General features: G+C 39.6%; 2 protein-coding genes across 6 annotated transcripts in view; both read right to left on the bottom strand.

Moving 5' to 3' along the window:
• EDEM3 (ER degradation enhancing alpha-mannosidase like protein 3) overlaps nucleotides 1–7,836 on the bottom strand; it is a 51,235-nt gene extending 43,399 nt beyond the window's left edge. For 2 of the 4 annotated variants that reach the window (XM_065555649.1, XM_065555650.1), the window contains exons 1-2: nucleotides 7,453–7,751; nucleotides 3,811–3,856 (exon numbers count right to left, since the gene is read on the bottom strand). In XM_065555649.1, the coding sequence (XP_065411721.1) occupies nucleotides 3,811–3,856; nucleotides 7,453–7,610 (204 nt within the window). In that variant the 5' untranslated portion in view covers nucleotides 7,611–7,751. Of the gene's footprint in view, nucleotides 1–3,810; nucleotides 3,857–7,452 lie in introns of all 4 variants that reach the window. The other 2 variants (XM_005290715.5, XM_065555651.1) reach the window with 2 other exon arrangements.
• Nucleotides 7,837–11,894: 4,058 nt separating this feature from the next.
• NIBAN1 (niban apoptosis regulator 1) overlaps nucleotides 11,895–18,221 on the bottom strand; it is a 123,123-nt gene continuing 116,796 nt past the window's right edge. For both annotated transcript variants that reach the window (XM_005290712.4, XM_042851281.2), the window contains 2 exons: nucleotides 17,068–17,179; nucleotides 11,895–16,171 (listed from right to left, as the gene is read on the bottom strand). In XM_005290712.4, the coding sequence (XP_005290769.2) occupies nucleotides 14,862–16,171; nucleotides 17,068–17,179 (1,422 nt within the window). In that variant the 3' untranslated portion in view covers nucleotides 11,895–14,861. The remainder of the gene's footprint in view (nucleotides 16,172–17,067; nucleotides 17,180–18,221) is intronic.

Below are 18,221 nucleotides of genomic sequence, written 5' to 3'. Positions count from 1 at the left end.
AGCTTTTCACCAAACAGTTTTATTTTTAAACCACTACCAGAATGACACATGTAAAGAAATAAAAACATACATACAAATTTTAATTATGAACAGTAACCCAGGTTTTTTGGCAAGTTATGAGACTCACCAATAGAATTAGGAAAATAAAGCTTTATAAAGACCAAAAAAATACTTAAAATAAATGTTGTGCAAGGTGTTGACTTCCTATAAGATGTGTAGTATGAGGGAACAATTAGTGATGGAACAGGTCTACCTCAGTTCCACTGGTTGCTGTATTATACTATCCAATTCTAATTTTAGAGTAGAAATCTAATGAGCAGCATACTAGAAGCAAAATTGCAGCAAATGAATATATGAAGCGGAACATATTCAATATCATTTATGAGTATGTGCTGTGACAGATCAGTGTGACTGTTTATCCAGATACATGGGGTAGGGAAGAAAAAGTATGGGTTGTTTTTCAATTGATGGTCTATTGTTCTTTGAAAACTCTGGTCCTATCACCACCTTCTAATCTTCCTGCGTTCAGCTACCAGAGCCAAGGTATAGCTCTCATTTTGAATATAGTACACTGTACAATTATCCTGAAAAACTGATTAATGAACTGTGAAGTAGAAGCAAATTCAAAATTAAGAGATCACTAGCTAAAATAGTGGAGAAAGCCAATAATCAGGTAATTCTGATAAAGCTACCTTCAAGACAGACAGAAAGGGAACATTACTCACTAAAACAAAAGTAACAGTCTACATCCTGAAAAGCAGGAAACACTGAAAAATGAGGGAATACAGGTTCGTTATCTAGATCTATCTAGAGATGGGTTAAGGCTATGGGGCCAAATGCTGTCCTGAGTTATACCCCCTTCCAATTCAATTGAGATCAGTGGATAAAGAGGAGATGTATCAAGGGCAAAATTTGGCGCACAAACTACATAGGTTTAAACATCTGTATGTCTTAAATTTATAAGAACATGTCCTGATTGACAAATAGGGCTGTTTGGTCTATGTCAGGACTCTAAATTAAGAACAGCATTGTTACATTCGACTTGCAAAAAATGCACACAGCTGCCAGTGCTGTATGATTAGGACTACTGACCCAAGGGACTAACACAACTGGCTTTTCACATAACCTTTGTGAGAGTGTGAAGAAATGCTCCTAGTTATTAGACTTGTCGATGAGGGAATAAAAAGCTACTATCTGCCCTCCCAATTGACATATGAAAAAGTATAAAAGATGCAAACATGCATGCAAACATGAAATGTGAGCCTAATCCATTCAAGTCCAAAAATACAGAAATAGTAAATCAACATTTTTCAGCTCCTTGTCTCAAAAACTGCTGTAAAAAAACAACAACAATTTTCTTGCTGTCAGTGTCAAAGTTGAAACTCTAGTCTTTACTTCAAGTTAAACAAACACAGAATGTGACTTGTTTATTTAATGCTCTAGCATACGTGGCAAGTAAATATCCTTTTGACATTCATGCTTCCAGGATATCTGAAGTCATACTTCCTCTTAACCCAACGTTTTCTTGCCACAAATGTAGAGAAGGTAGCTATTAGCTTCAAATTTACAGTAATGCAAAGTAAAGGACAAATATCTCAGCTGACTGAAGAATTTTGTCCAACGTTAGGTTCTCTAATTAAAAGCAATAAAGACAGAGCAAGGCAGATTGAAAGCCAGACATTTTTATGTAGTCAGGTTTCAAGTAACTAACTAGAAATTATTTCCATCCAAAGAAGCCAGTTGCAAGTCACACTGTTAGGCAATATACAGAAGAGTTAGAATGTCAACCAAAAACAACTACTTGAAGTTTTGTTTTTCAAAAATCAAACAATTCTGTATCACTTCATAGCCTACATACTTGAACATATAATAAAAAACAGTCCTCACAATAGCTTCTCTTCTGTGCTTTAATACCTTTGGTATTTATAAACAGCAAAGAATCTCATTCACTGTATATTATCTATTTACATGTCTCATTAACTTTTAACCTCTTTGGAAGTTAAAGGGTTACAGCATAATATTGAGCCCTACAGTCAACATACTCTCAAGGGACAGTGGTTTTCCATGTGTGAGCAGGTGCAATTTACGAAAGAAAGGTGTGTTGTAATAAGAACACGTATATGCCCAGCCGAGAAAATACAAAGATGAAAACAATTAAAATGTTTTTGTTAAAAGAACATACTTTACTAGACTAAGGTATCATAAGAATGACTGGTATTTCAGGCCGTGTCTACACTACCGCTTTTGTCAGTATAACTTATGTCGTTCAGGGCTGTGGAAAAAACCTTAAATGGCCTTAGATTTTCAGATGTACAGTTAACAGGGGTCACCTGTTTCCCCATTTCAGTGTATTGACAGTATTGTATTCTTCTCATCAATAACTGTATTTTAAAGGTAGAAATTCTACTGCTGAAATAAAAACATTTATTCTGGAACAGGACCAAACTAATAAATTAGGATATAACAAGATTGACTAAACAACAAAACAGTCTCATGTCCAAGACAACTGAAAGAGACCTAAAATTGTTTTGACAACACTAAATTACAACACATATATATATTTTTATATATCATATAAATAGTAGTAAATGTGGACCACTTAATTACATTACAATTGCCTATTTAGCACCAGGTTATGCAATATGGGTCTGATGCTACAGGGTTTTTAAGTGAAATGGAACTTTTGTGAGCAAAGAGGCTGCAAAATCTACAGCAAATATAACATCACAAGGCCAATATGAGGTTACATAATTAATGTTAGGCCGACAAAGTGTAATCAAAGTTATCCGCAGGAATATATAAACATTTTTATATACTATTCAGTAGCACAACCAATACATTATTAACAATTACTGTATTCAGTAGAATTTGATAACTACAGACATGTATCTTTTCAAGTGTTCGTGGTCTGTAGGTATTTTGCAACATTTTTGTTCAGAGGTCTCATGCTACCAAATAAGTCAAGGGAACACTGATTTAGTAAGAAATTTATAAGAGGAGACAAACTACATTAAGAATAGCAAGCAAGTTTACATACCCTGTTTCCCCGAAAATAAGACAGTGTCTTATATTAATTTTTGCTCCCAAAGATGCGCTAGGTCTTATTTTCAGGGGATGTCTTATTTTTCAGAAATGAAAAATGCCTTATTATCGGTGGATGCCTTATTATCGGGGAGGTCTTATTATCGGGGGGATGCCTTATATTACAACGAGAGGCAAAACTGTAAGTAGGCCTTATTTTCGGAGGATGTCTTATTTTCGGGGAAACAGGGTAGTAAGGTCCTGATCCTGCAATGAGAGAAATGCAGGTTTACCTGTACAGAGCCCCATTAGGGGCTTTTAGCTTTATAGGCCACCTGTAAGGATCCAACTGAAAAAATCAGACCTTAAGACTGTATTGCAACATCTTTTTCCCGTTAAAATATTTTTAAATTCCATAACTTAGCACTTTTTATTTTCAATTATCTTTACAAAACACTTAAATGCTTAGAGACTACTGCATTTCAGATCTAGGGGGTGGGGGGAGGGGGAAATCAAGTATAGGTTAAGTAACCTGTCAGGAATTCCTAGCTACTGTTCCTGTGATCAAACATTACTATCCCCCTACATTCATATTTCTCATATGCAATTAGACATTTCAAAAGAAAATCATATAAGCTGCACATACGAACTTCAACTTCAGTTTTCCCCCCAACAGAGTTTCAGCAAGTTTTTTTAAATCTGCCAGGTCGATGATAAAACTGCTGACAAATGCAAAACAAACTTTAATTTATACGTAAGCAAAATTGAAGAAATTGGTATTTTACTTACCATGTAATTGCTATAAGCATGATCAAACATTTCTAACACTTGATTCCTAAGAAAAGGAACAGGAAAAAATTTGCTGAATTAATTATCAGTTTCATATTTCCTCTTCTATTTGTCAAACTTTAACACAATAGAAGTACTGTAGTTTAATATCTGGAGATTAATATCAGATGCCCATAAAAATACATAACATTCACTTAATCTCCGGAACTTTGCTCAAGTAAAGTTGATGAAGTAAAACAATGAGTGGCAAGATATTTTATGGTCTGTTTGGATCTTATGAAAGAGAGGAGAATGAAACACTATCTAAAGCTAGTCCAAGAGTAGCAGGTGGTGTGCAAACTGACCCCCAACAGGCCAGTCCTGTAACACTACTGCTATTCCAATACTGGGGCTTCTTCTGAATAAAACTTGTTAATGTCCCTAAATTTACTGTGCAATTATTTGTTTCTGGGATTGTTGCACCTGGAAAGAGAAAAGAACTTCCAATCATAAAATCCATTTTTTTAATCATATTATTATACTGAAAAGACCAAATAGGCTACTAGATACTTTGCTAGACACTAAAAATCATGGTCTTAGGCGATGTCTATAATATGCAGCTTTTAGCGACATGGCTGTGCTGCTACAGCCATGCCACTAAAAGGCATGCACTGTAGCCACTGTTTGTCAGCATGAGAGATCTCTCCTGCTGACAAAAAACTTCCACCCCCACAAGCAGCAGCAGGCGCTGTTCACATGGGTGATTTTAGTAGGTAAAACTTTTATCGTTCAGGGGGATGTTTGTTTAACATCCTGGAATGACAAAAGTTTTGCTGATGAAGTGCCAGTGTAGACGACATACCCCCAGTGTAGACAAAGCCATAATAAAGACAATGGATATATGACTTATTACAACAATCTGTAAGCCACTAACCCCCTTTTTTGTCCTATGATTACAGGGGAGTAAACAGGCCACTTCACCTTGAATGGTCCCTTAGAATATGTGCTAACTACTTATGATAAACCATCTGTTTGGTCTTGTATTTAGCTGACACCCCGAGTCTCTTTCTCAGACCTGAAGAAGAGTTGTGTTGCTGGAAACCCTTTTCTCTCTCTCTCACACCAACAGAAGCACCCACCTTTCTACCTAAGAACCAGTCAGGAGGCACATGCCTCATTCAGCAAAACCCCAGTACATAGTTCTATGTTCCTTCTGCAACAGTTGGTATCATCAACACCCAAAGCTATTTTACGTTTTAGTGGAATCATAAGTTACCAGGTTCCATATTTTCCCTGAATTACAATCTTGGTAAGTAAAAAAAAAATAGTTTCAATATTATTTATGAATGTATATATTTGTAATGTCTAAATAGTGGTCATGATCAGAAATGTCACTATATTCAATGGCACACACTCTCTCAATAGCTGCTTCCTGTCTTAGCAAAGACTATTTACTAACAAAAGAGGTTTTTCCCTACTATTAGTAATGCAAATACAGAGCAAGTTGGATTCTATTCTGACTTGGGCATCATCAACAATTTGTTCACAAAATATCTATTACTGTTGTAGCTGATGTAAGAAGCAAGAACTCAGCTAGATTTTCAAACACCCAACTGAGATTACTGGCTTGGCAGTTAAGAAAAATAATTTTAACTCATCTAAACAAATTTATTATGAAATTAGGAAAAAGAATAAACATGGACCCCAATGATGCCTTTTTCAATCATTTCACCAATTATAACCATTTGATGGCCTCAATTCTGCAATTTAGCTGTGCAGGTGAAATCCTAGGCCCACACAGAGCCCCATCCACTTCAATGTGACCATGTGGTCTACCCATACAGATCCAGATGCAGCATCAGAGTCTAAGCCTATAAACATTGTCCAATAATGATTTAGCACATTAAAAGGTTGTAACTTTTTTTTTCTCCTTGAAATGGACTGTATTCTCAGACCATTATCTGAAGGGATCTCTGTGGAAGGTACATTCTTACCGTGTGTGTGAATGTACACACACACACAGCTACCTCGATATAACACCACCCGATATAATACGAATTCGGATATAACACAGTAAAGCAGTGCTCCAGGAGGACGGGGCTGCGCACTCCGGTGGATCAAAGCAAGTTCAATATAATGCGGTTTCACCTATAACACGGTAAGATTTTTTGGCTCCTGAGGACAGCGTTATATCGAGGTAGAGGTGTATCACCTCCTACTAGTATAGGTGCTCCAACCCAGACCCCTTAGTAAATAAGCAACTCTAAAAGGAAGGCGGCTTCTTTCCACCTCTGCAGCACTGCAAAAGCTGAACAAATACCTGAAGCAGTCCACATTTCTGCCTGTACTGGTAGATCCTAGCTCACCAATACATATATGGTGATGGCACATACAGAATATAACAAGTTAAACAATACACCTAAAAATGTAAACAGGCCAGGGAAAGGAGTCTAAACCACTTGGGTAGCCATGTGAGGAACACATAGCTAAGGTATTTTTCAAGTCTTTGTGATGTACTCAAAGTGCTTTGAAATCTTTGAATGAAAGATCCAATGAGTGTACATATTATAATTAAATAATGCCTTTTACCTAATGATCAAATAACTGTATAATGAACCTCTTAATGAAGCCTCACAACCCCCCTGTGAAATATTACTATCTTCATTTTACAGAAGAGGACAGTAAGCACGAAGGAGGTAATGAAATTGTCAAGGAGTGTCAAGGAGACACAGGGAGTGTGTGGCAATAATGATCAGAATGCAGAACTGTCTTCTAAGCAATCATACTCTATGCACTGGAATACATACCTCATCACTGATGATGTACTCTTTATCCTTTACATACAAGAATAGTTTTTTAAATAATCAGCTTTAATAAAAACACATGCAAATTGGGCTCCCTAAACAATCTGCTTTATTGCTCACAGTGACTGGGCAGGGATGATCTCAACTCTTATCAATATGAAAGATGCAATCTCTTATTGCTCTAAAACCTTGACATATTCCAGAAACCCTGTCATAATTAGACCAACATGCCGAACACCTAGTGAGTATGGTTTTGACCTTTGACCACTTTTACCCATAATTATATACAATGGCTGACTTGAAATTTTCATGACCACACAGATACTAGGGGTGTCAACCACGAGGGGGGAAGATGACCTGATAGGCAGATAGATGTGACTGTCATACCAAAAATTCAGGGAAGGACAAGGTCATCAAAGTACATCTCTGAGGGGCTAGGCACCACTCTCGTGCAGACTGGGAACGTCACAAAGATCGCTGGCTGGAGATCAGCCCCACACGGCCGAGATCCATGCGTGGGCGGAGTGGGGCTCAGCCACACCCCACTGGGAGCCGGGGGAATGGCCAGGCCCCATGGGGGAGTGCTCCCCACGCTCGGGGGGGGAGGGGGGCAAGCAACAGGGTCCGCACCCCTTCCACGGGGCCAGATGCTGAGCCCCTGCAGACGAAGCTGACAGCGCGGGAGCTGTCGCAAGGGCAGTCAGAGTGGTCAGCCCCCCGGGGAAAGTGATGCCAGAGGGGGCGGTGGCCACTTCCACCCGCCCCAAGGGGCAGCGACTCCCGGAGCCGGTCAGGGTAAGCGCTCGCCAGCTGCGCACAACCCACCCTCCCCAAGCCCCCGCCGCGTCTCCCCGCTTACCCGAGCCGCCGCTTTTCCTCCCTGCTCATGGCTCCGGCGCCCGGGGCGGCTGCCAGCACCGAGGAGGCGGAGAGAAGGCCCAAGGCCAGCAGCTTCCATCTCCCCCAGCGGGCTGCGGGGTCCCCGCTCCCCCCCTCACCACTAGCAGCTCCGCTCATGGCAGCAGCTGCCCGCCGCCCCGCTAGGCCCGGCTCAGCCCCATCTTCGCCGCTCGCAGCCCGCCCCTCTCCCTGGCGGCGGTGGCTGCTGGTGCCGCTCTCAGCGCCGCCGACGTGAAAACGGAAAGGACTGGCCCTTCGCTTTCCTATGGCGTAGCCAAGGAAACAATCTACTTCCGCGGCTTCCGGGTTCAGCCCGTCACGTGGCGCCGCTGTGGACCAATCGGAGCCGAAGGGGTGTGTGTGTGGGGGGGGTCCGTTTGTGTGCCACGTGATTCCGGTGAAAGACTTTAGTGGAGTGAGACGTGGACAAAAGGAGGGGTCAGCTATTTGCTCGGGAGATGACGCGCGGGGACTGCAAGTTCCAGCATGCAACGCTCCACCCCGAGCTGGTCGCTAAACTCTGGAGGGAGCACTGCCTTCTGGGAGCTGTAGTCTGGATGAGTATGAGCTGCATGGCTCCTCTGAGAGCATTGTACACGAGGAGCAGTGGTTTGTGAGTTGCCCTGACAGGGCGTTATATAAAGGGACTTACTTATAGACGATGAGGGTGGATGCAGTCCTACAAGCCAATGCAGTAGCTTGGGAGCTCTTCTTGCTGGCTCTAGAGCCCCACTCATTCTGCTGCATGTAACAAGTCACTGTGGGGCAAATGTCTTGTTTCTCAGCATTCATCCCACACAGGAGCCTAAGGGAAGGGGGATTTCCCAACTATCACAATTTTGGCAGTAGTCTTATGCTATTTGGCGTTTTTTTTTAAAGCCCCAGGTGCTGGACTTGTGGTTATGTGAGAACCACAGCTTTCATTTAAACAAAAAAAGTTTGCAGCATTCAGCACAAGCTTGAAACTAGCATCTGCATGTAGCTCCAAAGGATCAGAAATTAAAAGGCAAATAAAGACCTTCCACCCAAGTTCCCCCCCACCCCCAAGCAAATAAATATGTGATTTTTTTGAGGCCTGAGTTTTTTTAAGCTTGAGACTGGCCCTACTGGGAAATGACTTTGCTATGAATAAAACAGTGAGGAGTGTCTTACACAGTTGTTCTATATTTTCTTGAAGCCTGTGTGGACACTGCCCAGCATTAGCATTGAATGCGACCTTGAGCAAATCACTTCACTGCTCTGTGCCTCAGATTCTAGGGCGACCACCTTTGATGAATGGAAACAAGGGAAAATCACATGAAAAATACAGGACAATGCTTTGTTTTAAAGGATGTTTTAGGGAAACTCCCTTTCTCCCTTAGCATATCATGTATTTCTCTCTCAAGTGTACATTTCTACTGCCCTGAAGTATACAATGGAATTATCATAAACTTCAATTTAATGTTTAAAATGTACTAATGATCAGTTTTGATACATTTCAATACATTTTAAACCAATTTATAAAACTCTTTACATGTACAATTGATTTTACTTAATTTGAAGTGCAGCCTTAAAAAAAATGTAGTAGGTTTCTGCAATCTAAGTCTGTTTACACAAGGAAAATATTATTTCTACTGCTGAATTTGAGATAGGACTGAACATATAAATTCTACCAGTTTTAAGAAATTGGGAGGAAGAGGAGCTGGATACCATGTTTCAAAGTTCCACCTCTTCCCCTACACACAGTACTCCCTGTACCTTCCTTGCAGTAAAGCATACTGGTGTCCATATATGGCAAGCATTTTCTGTTTACTTAGCCATTGAACCTTTACCTTTCCAGAAATTTTCTCAAGTCTTCCTAGCATTTCCTTACTTGTGTTACAAGTGCATATAAGAATAGTTTTTACATGTGCAAAAACAGAGGGCTGGGTAGAAAAACTTCTGAATGTTTTAACAGGCAAAGTCTCAAACACGAAGCCACATCCTTGATTTTCATTTTAGATGTGCAATTCAATGCAGTCTGAGAACACAAAAGGAGAATCTTTTGTTAAAGGGACTAGGTTTCTTCAGGTTGATTTCTACACTGAAAACAAGATTTAGTCAACAGTTTCATTCTTTAAGTACTGCTCTGCAAAGCCTTCCTTTACTCATACAACAAATCAATGAAATAAGAGATGGTCCTTTGAAATAAGGGATGTATGGTCATCCCCAGCCAGTCAGATTTTTGTGACAACAGAGATAAAACCCAGATGCTCCCACTACCAAAGCATAGGCCACTGCCACTGCAGCTAAAGGCAGGGGGTTGATGTAATGAGAAGCTAGAGGCAAAGATATCTCCCCTCTCTCCAGCTTGGTTAAGTAGTGCTCCCTCTACCATCTTGGTTGGTCTTAAGAACTGTGGCAGTCTACATTAACCACTGGCTGAAGAGGAATCTCTTTTTGGTGTTAACAGTATAGAGCCCATGACACCAAATTAAGCACTTCTGATTGTATCCAGTAGAGGGATGTAGCCAACAAATACTAGCCAGGAATCTACAGCACAGTTATAATTGTAATGTTACGTCAATTAGATGCATTATAGTGCTGGAGGGCCATAGCTGCCTCTTTTCTTTTGACTGACAGTCGATTTTTGACAAGGGTATTTCTCACCTTGCAGCCTATATTAAAATAAACCTAGAAATCTCTTTTGAGGGGGAAGACGGTGATGAAGCAGAACAGCATCACAACACTACAATGCCGAGAACCTGCCCCAGAGGACAATACCTAAAAATTGGCAGTCTTATGGCACCTGCCAAATTAAGGTACGGCCCTAAATTGGGCAAAGTCTGAAAGAAAGTATGGCTAAGTTATTCGGGCTACTTTCATTGCTCAGACATTTGGCGAGCATTATATAAACATTTACTACAAATTTTTTGCTATGTGGGTAGGGTCAACTCTGCCATACCAGAGGAACAGGAGGTGGCTGTGGGTGGCAAGCTGTTGAGTGTATATGTGGCATTATACATTAAATCTGTGGGACATGAGGTAAGTATGGCTGCTTTGACAAAGTTACATTGAAGAACAATATCGAGTCAAAGAAGAGTTTAGTTTTTCCTTTACATTTCAATTGATGTTGAATTTGCCAGCCAAGAGAGACAGAGAAAGGTGAGAGCACAAGTGAGCATCTGGTCAGTTCATCTTGATATAGTGCAGAAATTACATCTTTAAAATAAAAATTAGTGTCCCCAAGAAGGCAATGTGTGCAATTATTACACTTGCTTAGAATGCGAAAAGGAAGTGCTCCATAAAACATTTAAACATACTCCATTTAAATCAATTCTGACTATATTGCACACTGTATGGCTGTATTGAGTGACATGCATGAATGGAAGATTATCTTTAGGAACTCTTCTGGTTTTGTTGCTTTTTAAAACATCCTTCCTGTACAAATGTTGGAGAACAGGGCAGAAACCAGTCTCTTCCATTCCTCTCTGTCATTTACTGCTGCTTCCATTTTGCTCTATGGGATTGAGATTGACTCTTCTGCCTTCCCTCCTAGCTTTCTCATGGGTGTCCTCATTTCCTCACACTAGTTAGTTTCCACTTTACAAGTTCATGTGGCATACCAGTTGCTGCTTATTCCCTACCCAAATTCCCAGTCCTTCCACGTTGGTGACATCCTGTCTTGTCTATTATTTGTATTACTGTAGCACCTGGAAATTCTAGTCCTAGATCAGGACCCTATTGTATTAGGCACTGTACAAACACAAAACTATGGAAGTACTTATAATGTCACCTGACTTGCGACTTTAAATGAAAACCTCTTGTTACTTCAAATGTTCTGAATAGCAAAAAATAGGGTAAAGGAACTGAAAATATGACTTAAAATATTTTAGTGAGAAACAATTCAGACTCTAATTTAAAAAAAAATGTAAACAAAAATATTTTTCTATGGGACATTAGCTTGTTGCATTTAACAGTGGATTTAAAAAGAATCATTTGAATGGTTGTAAACAGCCTGGAGAAGAAAGGCTGTCTCCCAGCACTGATATTGGCCCCAGCTTTTCTGTTGTAATTTAAACATTAAAGCCACAGTGCTACAATGGACATTTTTCTCTCTTATTCTCACCAGTGTTCAAGTACATGGACTCACAACCTGGGTTTATGACGAGTGGAAGTGAATTCAGAATTTCAGCACTTTAAGAAACTGTTTTTTAAGCCTAACAGTTAAACAGACAATACCTCTTCTAGAGACAGCATCACATATCACCACCCAGGAGCATCAGAGTTTAGATCTACAGCTGGCAATAATCTGAGATTGTTTTCTAGTGACCCCTCTGATAAAAATATGGACCAGCATGAATGAGATCTGAAGTAAACTGCAGCTGGTATTTCTCACAAGTATCAAATTCACTTAAAAAACCCACCTCTGACATCCAGCAATGAAAGGGATGACCATATTTTATTTAGTTATAAGCACTTTACAAAGTTATAAGCAAGTTATAATGTGTTTCTTGTTTTGTCTACTCAAGCTGGTAGTCAATAGAAATATAATAATAACAACAACAACAATACTTAATACATATATAGCTCTTTTCCTCTTCAATGCACTTTAGAACTCTTAACCAATTAATTCTTACACCCCCAACTTATGAGGTAAAGGAATAAGTCTTATTAGCTGTACTTTAAGAAAATTCAATCTGGATAATGTTGCTGGAAATGCTAAGAAAATTGCACACAAAAAATTATGATTAATCAATAAACTATTTCTATTGATCAAAGGTCCAAAGCAACCTTCCAATGATGGAAATACCAGGGGACAGATCCTTGACACCATAGACTGCTTTGTGCTACTCCATTCAGAATAAAGCAAATACATTTTATGTTCCAAGACTATGTTGAGGTGGGGCATGCAACTGTTTATCCTTAATCTTAGTACATAAGAAACCAAGAAAAATGTAAATAAAAACACAGAACAAACACCTACTGATATGAATAACCTGAATTCAAAACTGTAGAACAAAAGATAATATATGAGATGAGTCTTCTCAGTTCTTCCCTATTCTACTTACAAAAAAACCAACCACACTAAACATTTGTAGTCAACACCGAATTACCAGGTGTCTACAGAGAAGTATTTCCCTAAATCTAAACCTGTAATGTGAATGATTAAATATTACTTTGGAGGAGAACGTTTATGTTAAATTCTCTTTTGTTCTGTACATATAGATTCAGGGGTCGGCAACCTTTCAGAAGTGGTGTGCCAAGTCTTCATTTATTCACTCTAATTTAAGGTTTCGCGTGCTGGTATTACATTTTAAAGGTTTTAGAAGGTCTCTTTCTATAAGTCTAACTAAACTATTGTTGTATGTAAAGCAAATAAGGTTTTTAAAATGTTTAAGAAGCTTCATTTAAAATTAAATTAAAATGCAGGGCCCCCAGGACCAGTGGTCAGGAACCGGGCAGTGTGAGTGCCACTGAAAATCAGCTTGCGTGCCACCTTTTGCACATGTGCCATAGGTTGCCTACCCCGATATAGAAAGTACATCAAAAGAATTTCATTTCTAAATAGCTTTAGTTGTAAAATGCAGTCTTGTATGTAGGAGATAATTGCTACTATCCTGCTATTCTTCTATCACACAGTATTCTAAACTGGAAATATGTCCTTCAACCAAAGAAAGGGTTACAAGAGACATGCACTGATTAATTGTCAAGCACAGTTGAAATCACTCCTTAATGTTCAGTATCAATAAAAATCTGGAATGATCCATAAGACAGTTAGTTGACAGTTGGTTGTGTGACACTTTAGTATGAACATTTCTGCATCAAACAAACATTCATGACCAGTCCTCCAAAAAATCTGGTATTTGACTTTATTCCTATAATTATGATGTATAAATACTCCTTGTAGTAGCATTTATTTCACAACAGCAACCTTCCACTTGATCAAGTTAACCAATATCATGGCATTTCCAAACAGATGTTTGTCTGTTCAGATAGTGTCACTTCCCTGTTAGTACTATATAACAGTTTGATTGTCTCATGCTATGGACCTTACAAAATTTCCTACAGTTAAATGCCAACAAGACTGAGGTTATGCTGTCAGATCTTTATTATCGCTTGAAAAGGACATTACTTTCCAGTATTATTCTTTATGGGTCCAATTCTGCAACCCTTACTCACATTAAATTGTACTTATTCCCTGGGCCAAACTTTTAAGGTATCTCAAACCAACCTCTAAAATTGCAGATACAATTTTAATGCTCAACTTACTAAAACTCCATTTTTCACCTCTATGATTTTCTGTGCATTGCTGATTTTTGAAGCTACTTTTGAAAATATGACCAGTTTGTCTCCCAAAACCTAAGCACAACTGGCTATTCCTTAACTACTTTCCCTTCCATTGCATCAAGAAATTGGAGAGTAAATGGTATGATTATGGTATATGGGACATTTCATACTTCGTTCTGATTTCACATGCTTTTGAGATTTGGTGATACAGTCTTATGCGTGTGGCAGTACTGCAGTTCAGACCTTAGTATTTTGGATTGTGGGTGAATGTACTGTATACTAGGAAGTGCAGTAGGTAGGTGCTGCATAAGGGTGCTAGCTGGTTTTATTGTAAATATTCTCATTAGATCCAAAAAAAGAAAAGAAAGAAAATAGCTGTAAAGTGCTCTGAAAGGCTGTGTAACCCAGAAGTGCAGAGTGGGATTGAGAAACCTGCTCCCAGTGTTTTCCCAGTTTTAAATATAGCAAAAAAATCAGAACATTTCATTGTCTTAATCTCTGTCAAAACTTTAAGATACTTAAGTAATCAGTTGGCTTGCAAAATTCAAAGTTTACATGCAATTTGGCTGCTGAACAACCTACTAATTATTTGTTTCCTGTTTAATTACTTGAGAGATTTAAATGTTTTCCTTCTAACACACTGAATGCAGATCCTAAATTAATTCATTTAATAACATTTTGATTGACTAACTTCGGTTAAGACCAGTTGTAATATTGCCAATCCCAACCATTCAAAAAACATGAGTCGGCCCCCGAAAAAATATAAAGTTGTCTTAAAATTTGTGAGATTTATAAATTTTTGATTCTTTTTATTTGCCTTGACGTGTTCAAGCATTTAGGGAGTCATGCTTTCAAGCTTTTCTCCACAATGAGGGCTAGAAATTTACCTTTTTTTAAAATGAAAGCTGAGATTCGCAGGTAATAACCTGATTCCAACAACTGGGCCTGCAACAAAACCCTCCAAGTACTGCAAAACTTGTGATAAAACTGCAAGAGTTGGCAACACTGCAATTAGGCCCATTCCTGCAGTCTTTACTCGTGAATATTCCTGATTTCAAGAGAACTGCTGGAGCGAGTAATGGCTGCAGGATTGGGCTGTATATTTCTGAAGAACACTTTTTACTCTTCAGAGTGCTGCTCTGTACAACTGTCCTCACTGTTTTCTTGTGTGACAGTTTCACTTCCTACGGAGCTTGTGATTTCAGCACGTAGAGAAGGTGCACCTGCTGGCTGACACTCATCAGTTACAGTAACAGGAAAGCTTTCAGATTTAATATCGACTGTAACCTCTGCCGTGCTAAGCTCATCTTCCTCTAGCACTAGTGAAACCTGAAAATCATTAGTTGTTTCTATTCTTAAGTTTTCAATACTCAGAATGGGTACTTGTATTGCATCAGGACTTTCAGCAGAACACCCAGGAAAGCTCTCAACCTCTGTTTCCATTGGGTCAGCATGAATGTGATCTTCACCTGCTTCCTCCAGATCAGATCTTCTGTCTCCAACTATGCTTTCGGTGTGTGCCTCTGGTTGCGATTTGTCATGAAGACCTTTGCAGCTTTCCAGACCAGTATACCAGACACTTTGGTTAGTCTCCATTTCTGCCTTTGACTTTTGAGACATATCCAGTTTTTCAGCGACCTCCAAACATTCTGCTTGAGTCGCATGGTTGCCTGCCTCTGAAATGATCATTGATTTCATATCACCTGTACCAAAACTGGATGGAGGTGGCTGCTCCACCTTCAGCTCAGAATGTTCTACTTCTTTATTCACTACCTGGTCTGTTTGATCGGTTTCTGCATTAGTTTTGCTGTTTTCATCACTCTCTTCACCATGTTCTTGCCACTTCAAAATTTCATATTCATTTGCCACTTCCTTTTTGTTCTCAGATGGAGCAACTGCTGGTAATTCAACTGTCACCATCAGCAAGCTTCTGATCTCATTCACAGTACCAGGGACTGTAAGACTTCTCTCCTCTTCTTGTACCTTATTTTCTTTTTCAGTGTTCCCTCCAAACTTGGTCTCCACTGCATTTTCATTCTGGGAAGTTATTTCCTCCACATCCTTTTCTTCCTTAGGAGTAAAAGGATGAGACGCTGGTTTGTCAGTGATGTCTGTAATGATCACCTTTTCTCTACTAATTGCGGGACTGCTAGACACATTGACATAAACTGCTTCTTCATTGTCTGATGGCTTTCTAGCATCATGACACTTCTCCTGGATCATTTTTTCTGACACAACAAGCAGTTCATTACTTTGAGTTTCAGTATCTGATGTTTCTGTTAAAGTGGTGGACAGTTTCTTAGCAGGACTGGCTTGTGCTGATCCTGAAGGGGTCTTCAAGTCAGTTAAACTGGACACACTTTCATAAGGCAAGTTTACGTTGTCCTCAAAAAGGTTGTGTTTCTTCAGAATGGCAGCTTCTTTTATTACTAAGTAAGACAAAAAGATCAAACGGATCTAAAAAACTGACATTTTAAGAACACTCAAAATAAAAATACTCCTTTACTATATTTCTAATATCATGGATTATTAACAAGGCCTAATTTTAATTAGCTGTGCTTTTTTTCATTTCACTCAGCTTGGACAATGGAACGTTAATAATAAGTTACACTTCCCATTTCTCATGCACTAACAGACTGCTTCTGTTTGGATTCACAACACTATAGGAGGATATTTAAATCTAGAACTAGAGAGCTATTTTAATTGAATATCATAAACATTTCTATTCATTTTTTTTAAAATGCAAAACCTAAATTTTGGGCCAGAAGTCCACCCAGAAAACCATTTGGAACTTGTGGAATACAGCAACTTCCCTATTATCACCTATACATATTGACTGAGAACTTTTTCGTTCTCCAATACCCACACAGATAGATCTTTGGAGACTGCTCTTCTTAGTTCCGGTGACCTATTGGCAATTCTATTTTGGCAACATATTTCATTCTGAGAAATTCAGTCTGAATGTCATTAGATGTAATCAATTATTTGAAAGTTCAGGGCTTTGAGAGTGGCTTTGCTTCTTGGACCATTGAAACCAAGGTATCCTGGAGGTAACATGATTTGCATTAGAAAGATGCTTGAACCACCCTATGGATTTGAATATCCCAAGCTTTGCGGAAGTTCAGATCTGAATCCAAACTTCATGGCTTGCCTCATCTCTTTAGTGGGGTGAATCAAAACTCTTAGACTCTTAACACTTCCAACCTCTGGGAAAATTGGGACCTGGATCTGAATAAGGCAGCTCCGATCTATCACTAGCTCTGAAATAAGACCTCACAGACCCACATTCTAAACATTGTTACTATCACCTCAGAAGCATTCCTACCTTTTAGGGTTTCATCAAGCAATGTCTGAAATAAAATCTCTTCATAGACATTCTCTACTTGTATCACTCTGGTGTAATCAGCAAAGATGTACTGTTCATATTTCTGCAACTCCTGTGCAGAGACACAAAGAAGGAATAAAAGTATAAAAATGTGGCAGTCTGGGGTCCTCAAGGGTTCATCAGCCCAGAAAAGAACCTGCCAGGTCCTATGTGAGAGATCTTTTCATGATGACAGCTCTCCAGGTCTAAATGAGCTGCATATGTTCACAGTATTTTTCACATTTACCAGTACTTTTTATATTGCATCACCTTAAGCACTCTAAATAAATAATTCTTATATTCTAAATAATGCAGAAGGTCAGGAAGTGACTGAGTCTATGCCTGTCCTCTGAGGCAAATTCATCCTCATCAGGGTACTGGGATACTCCAGCATTTGTTACTGGGATACAGCACCTGTAGCTCAGTGGTTCATATACAGCCCAGCTACGTAGCAACTGAGTCATTACTAAGATTAAGATTTTATCTCAGTTATTTTTAGTAAAAAATCACAGACAGGTCACGGGCAACAAACAAAAATTCACAGAGGCCCGTGACCTGTCCCTGACTTTTACTAAAAATAACTGTGACAAAATGGGGCTGAGCCCCAGCCCTGCTGCAGGAAGGGAGAGGGTACAGCACCTGCCTCCACGGTGGCTAGGAGCTCTGGGGTTCCCCACTGCGGCTGGCAGCTGCGGGGGCACCCACTGCCCACGGCAGCTCAGAGCTCCAGGGTCCCCACCAGCTGTGACAGCTCCAGCCCTGTCACTCCAGGGCTGAAACGGAGAATGTCATGGAAGTCACAGATTCAGTGACTTCCATGAGATGATCTTAGCCTTAGTTATTACCACTGGATGGCTATTTGGTGGTTTATGTGAAGGGAGTCTAGAGGCCTCCATCAAGTCCTTAGGAAGGTATCTGCATCACAAAAACCATCATCTCAAATGGTCTTAATAGACATCCTTGTTGGCTTACCAGCAGAGAGGTATGTGAACTATATTACTCTCTCACTCCTAGAGTTGAGTACATGGAGGCACACTAGCAGAGTGACGGCAGGGAAAGTTTGCTCCACCACTGCCTTCCCTATCCCTGTTCAGTGGAGAAAATGAGAGGACTCC

This window comes from Chrysemys picta, chromosome 8 (assembly GCF_011386835.1).
Source record: "Chrysemys picta bellii isolate R12L10 chromosome 8, ASM1138683v2, whole genome shotgun sequence".
NCBI classification, from domain to species: domain Eukaryota; kingdom Metazoa; phylum Chordata; order Testudines; family Emydidae; genus Chrysemys; species Chrysemys picta.
Note: the sequence above shows the minus strand (reverse complement) of the source record. Positions and strands in the feature narration are given on the sequence as shown.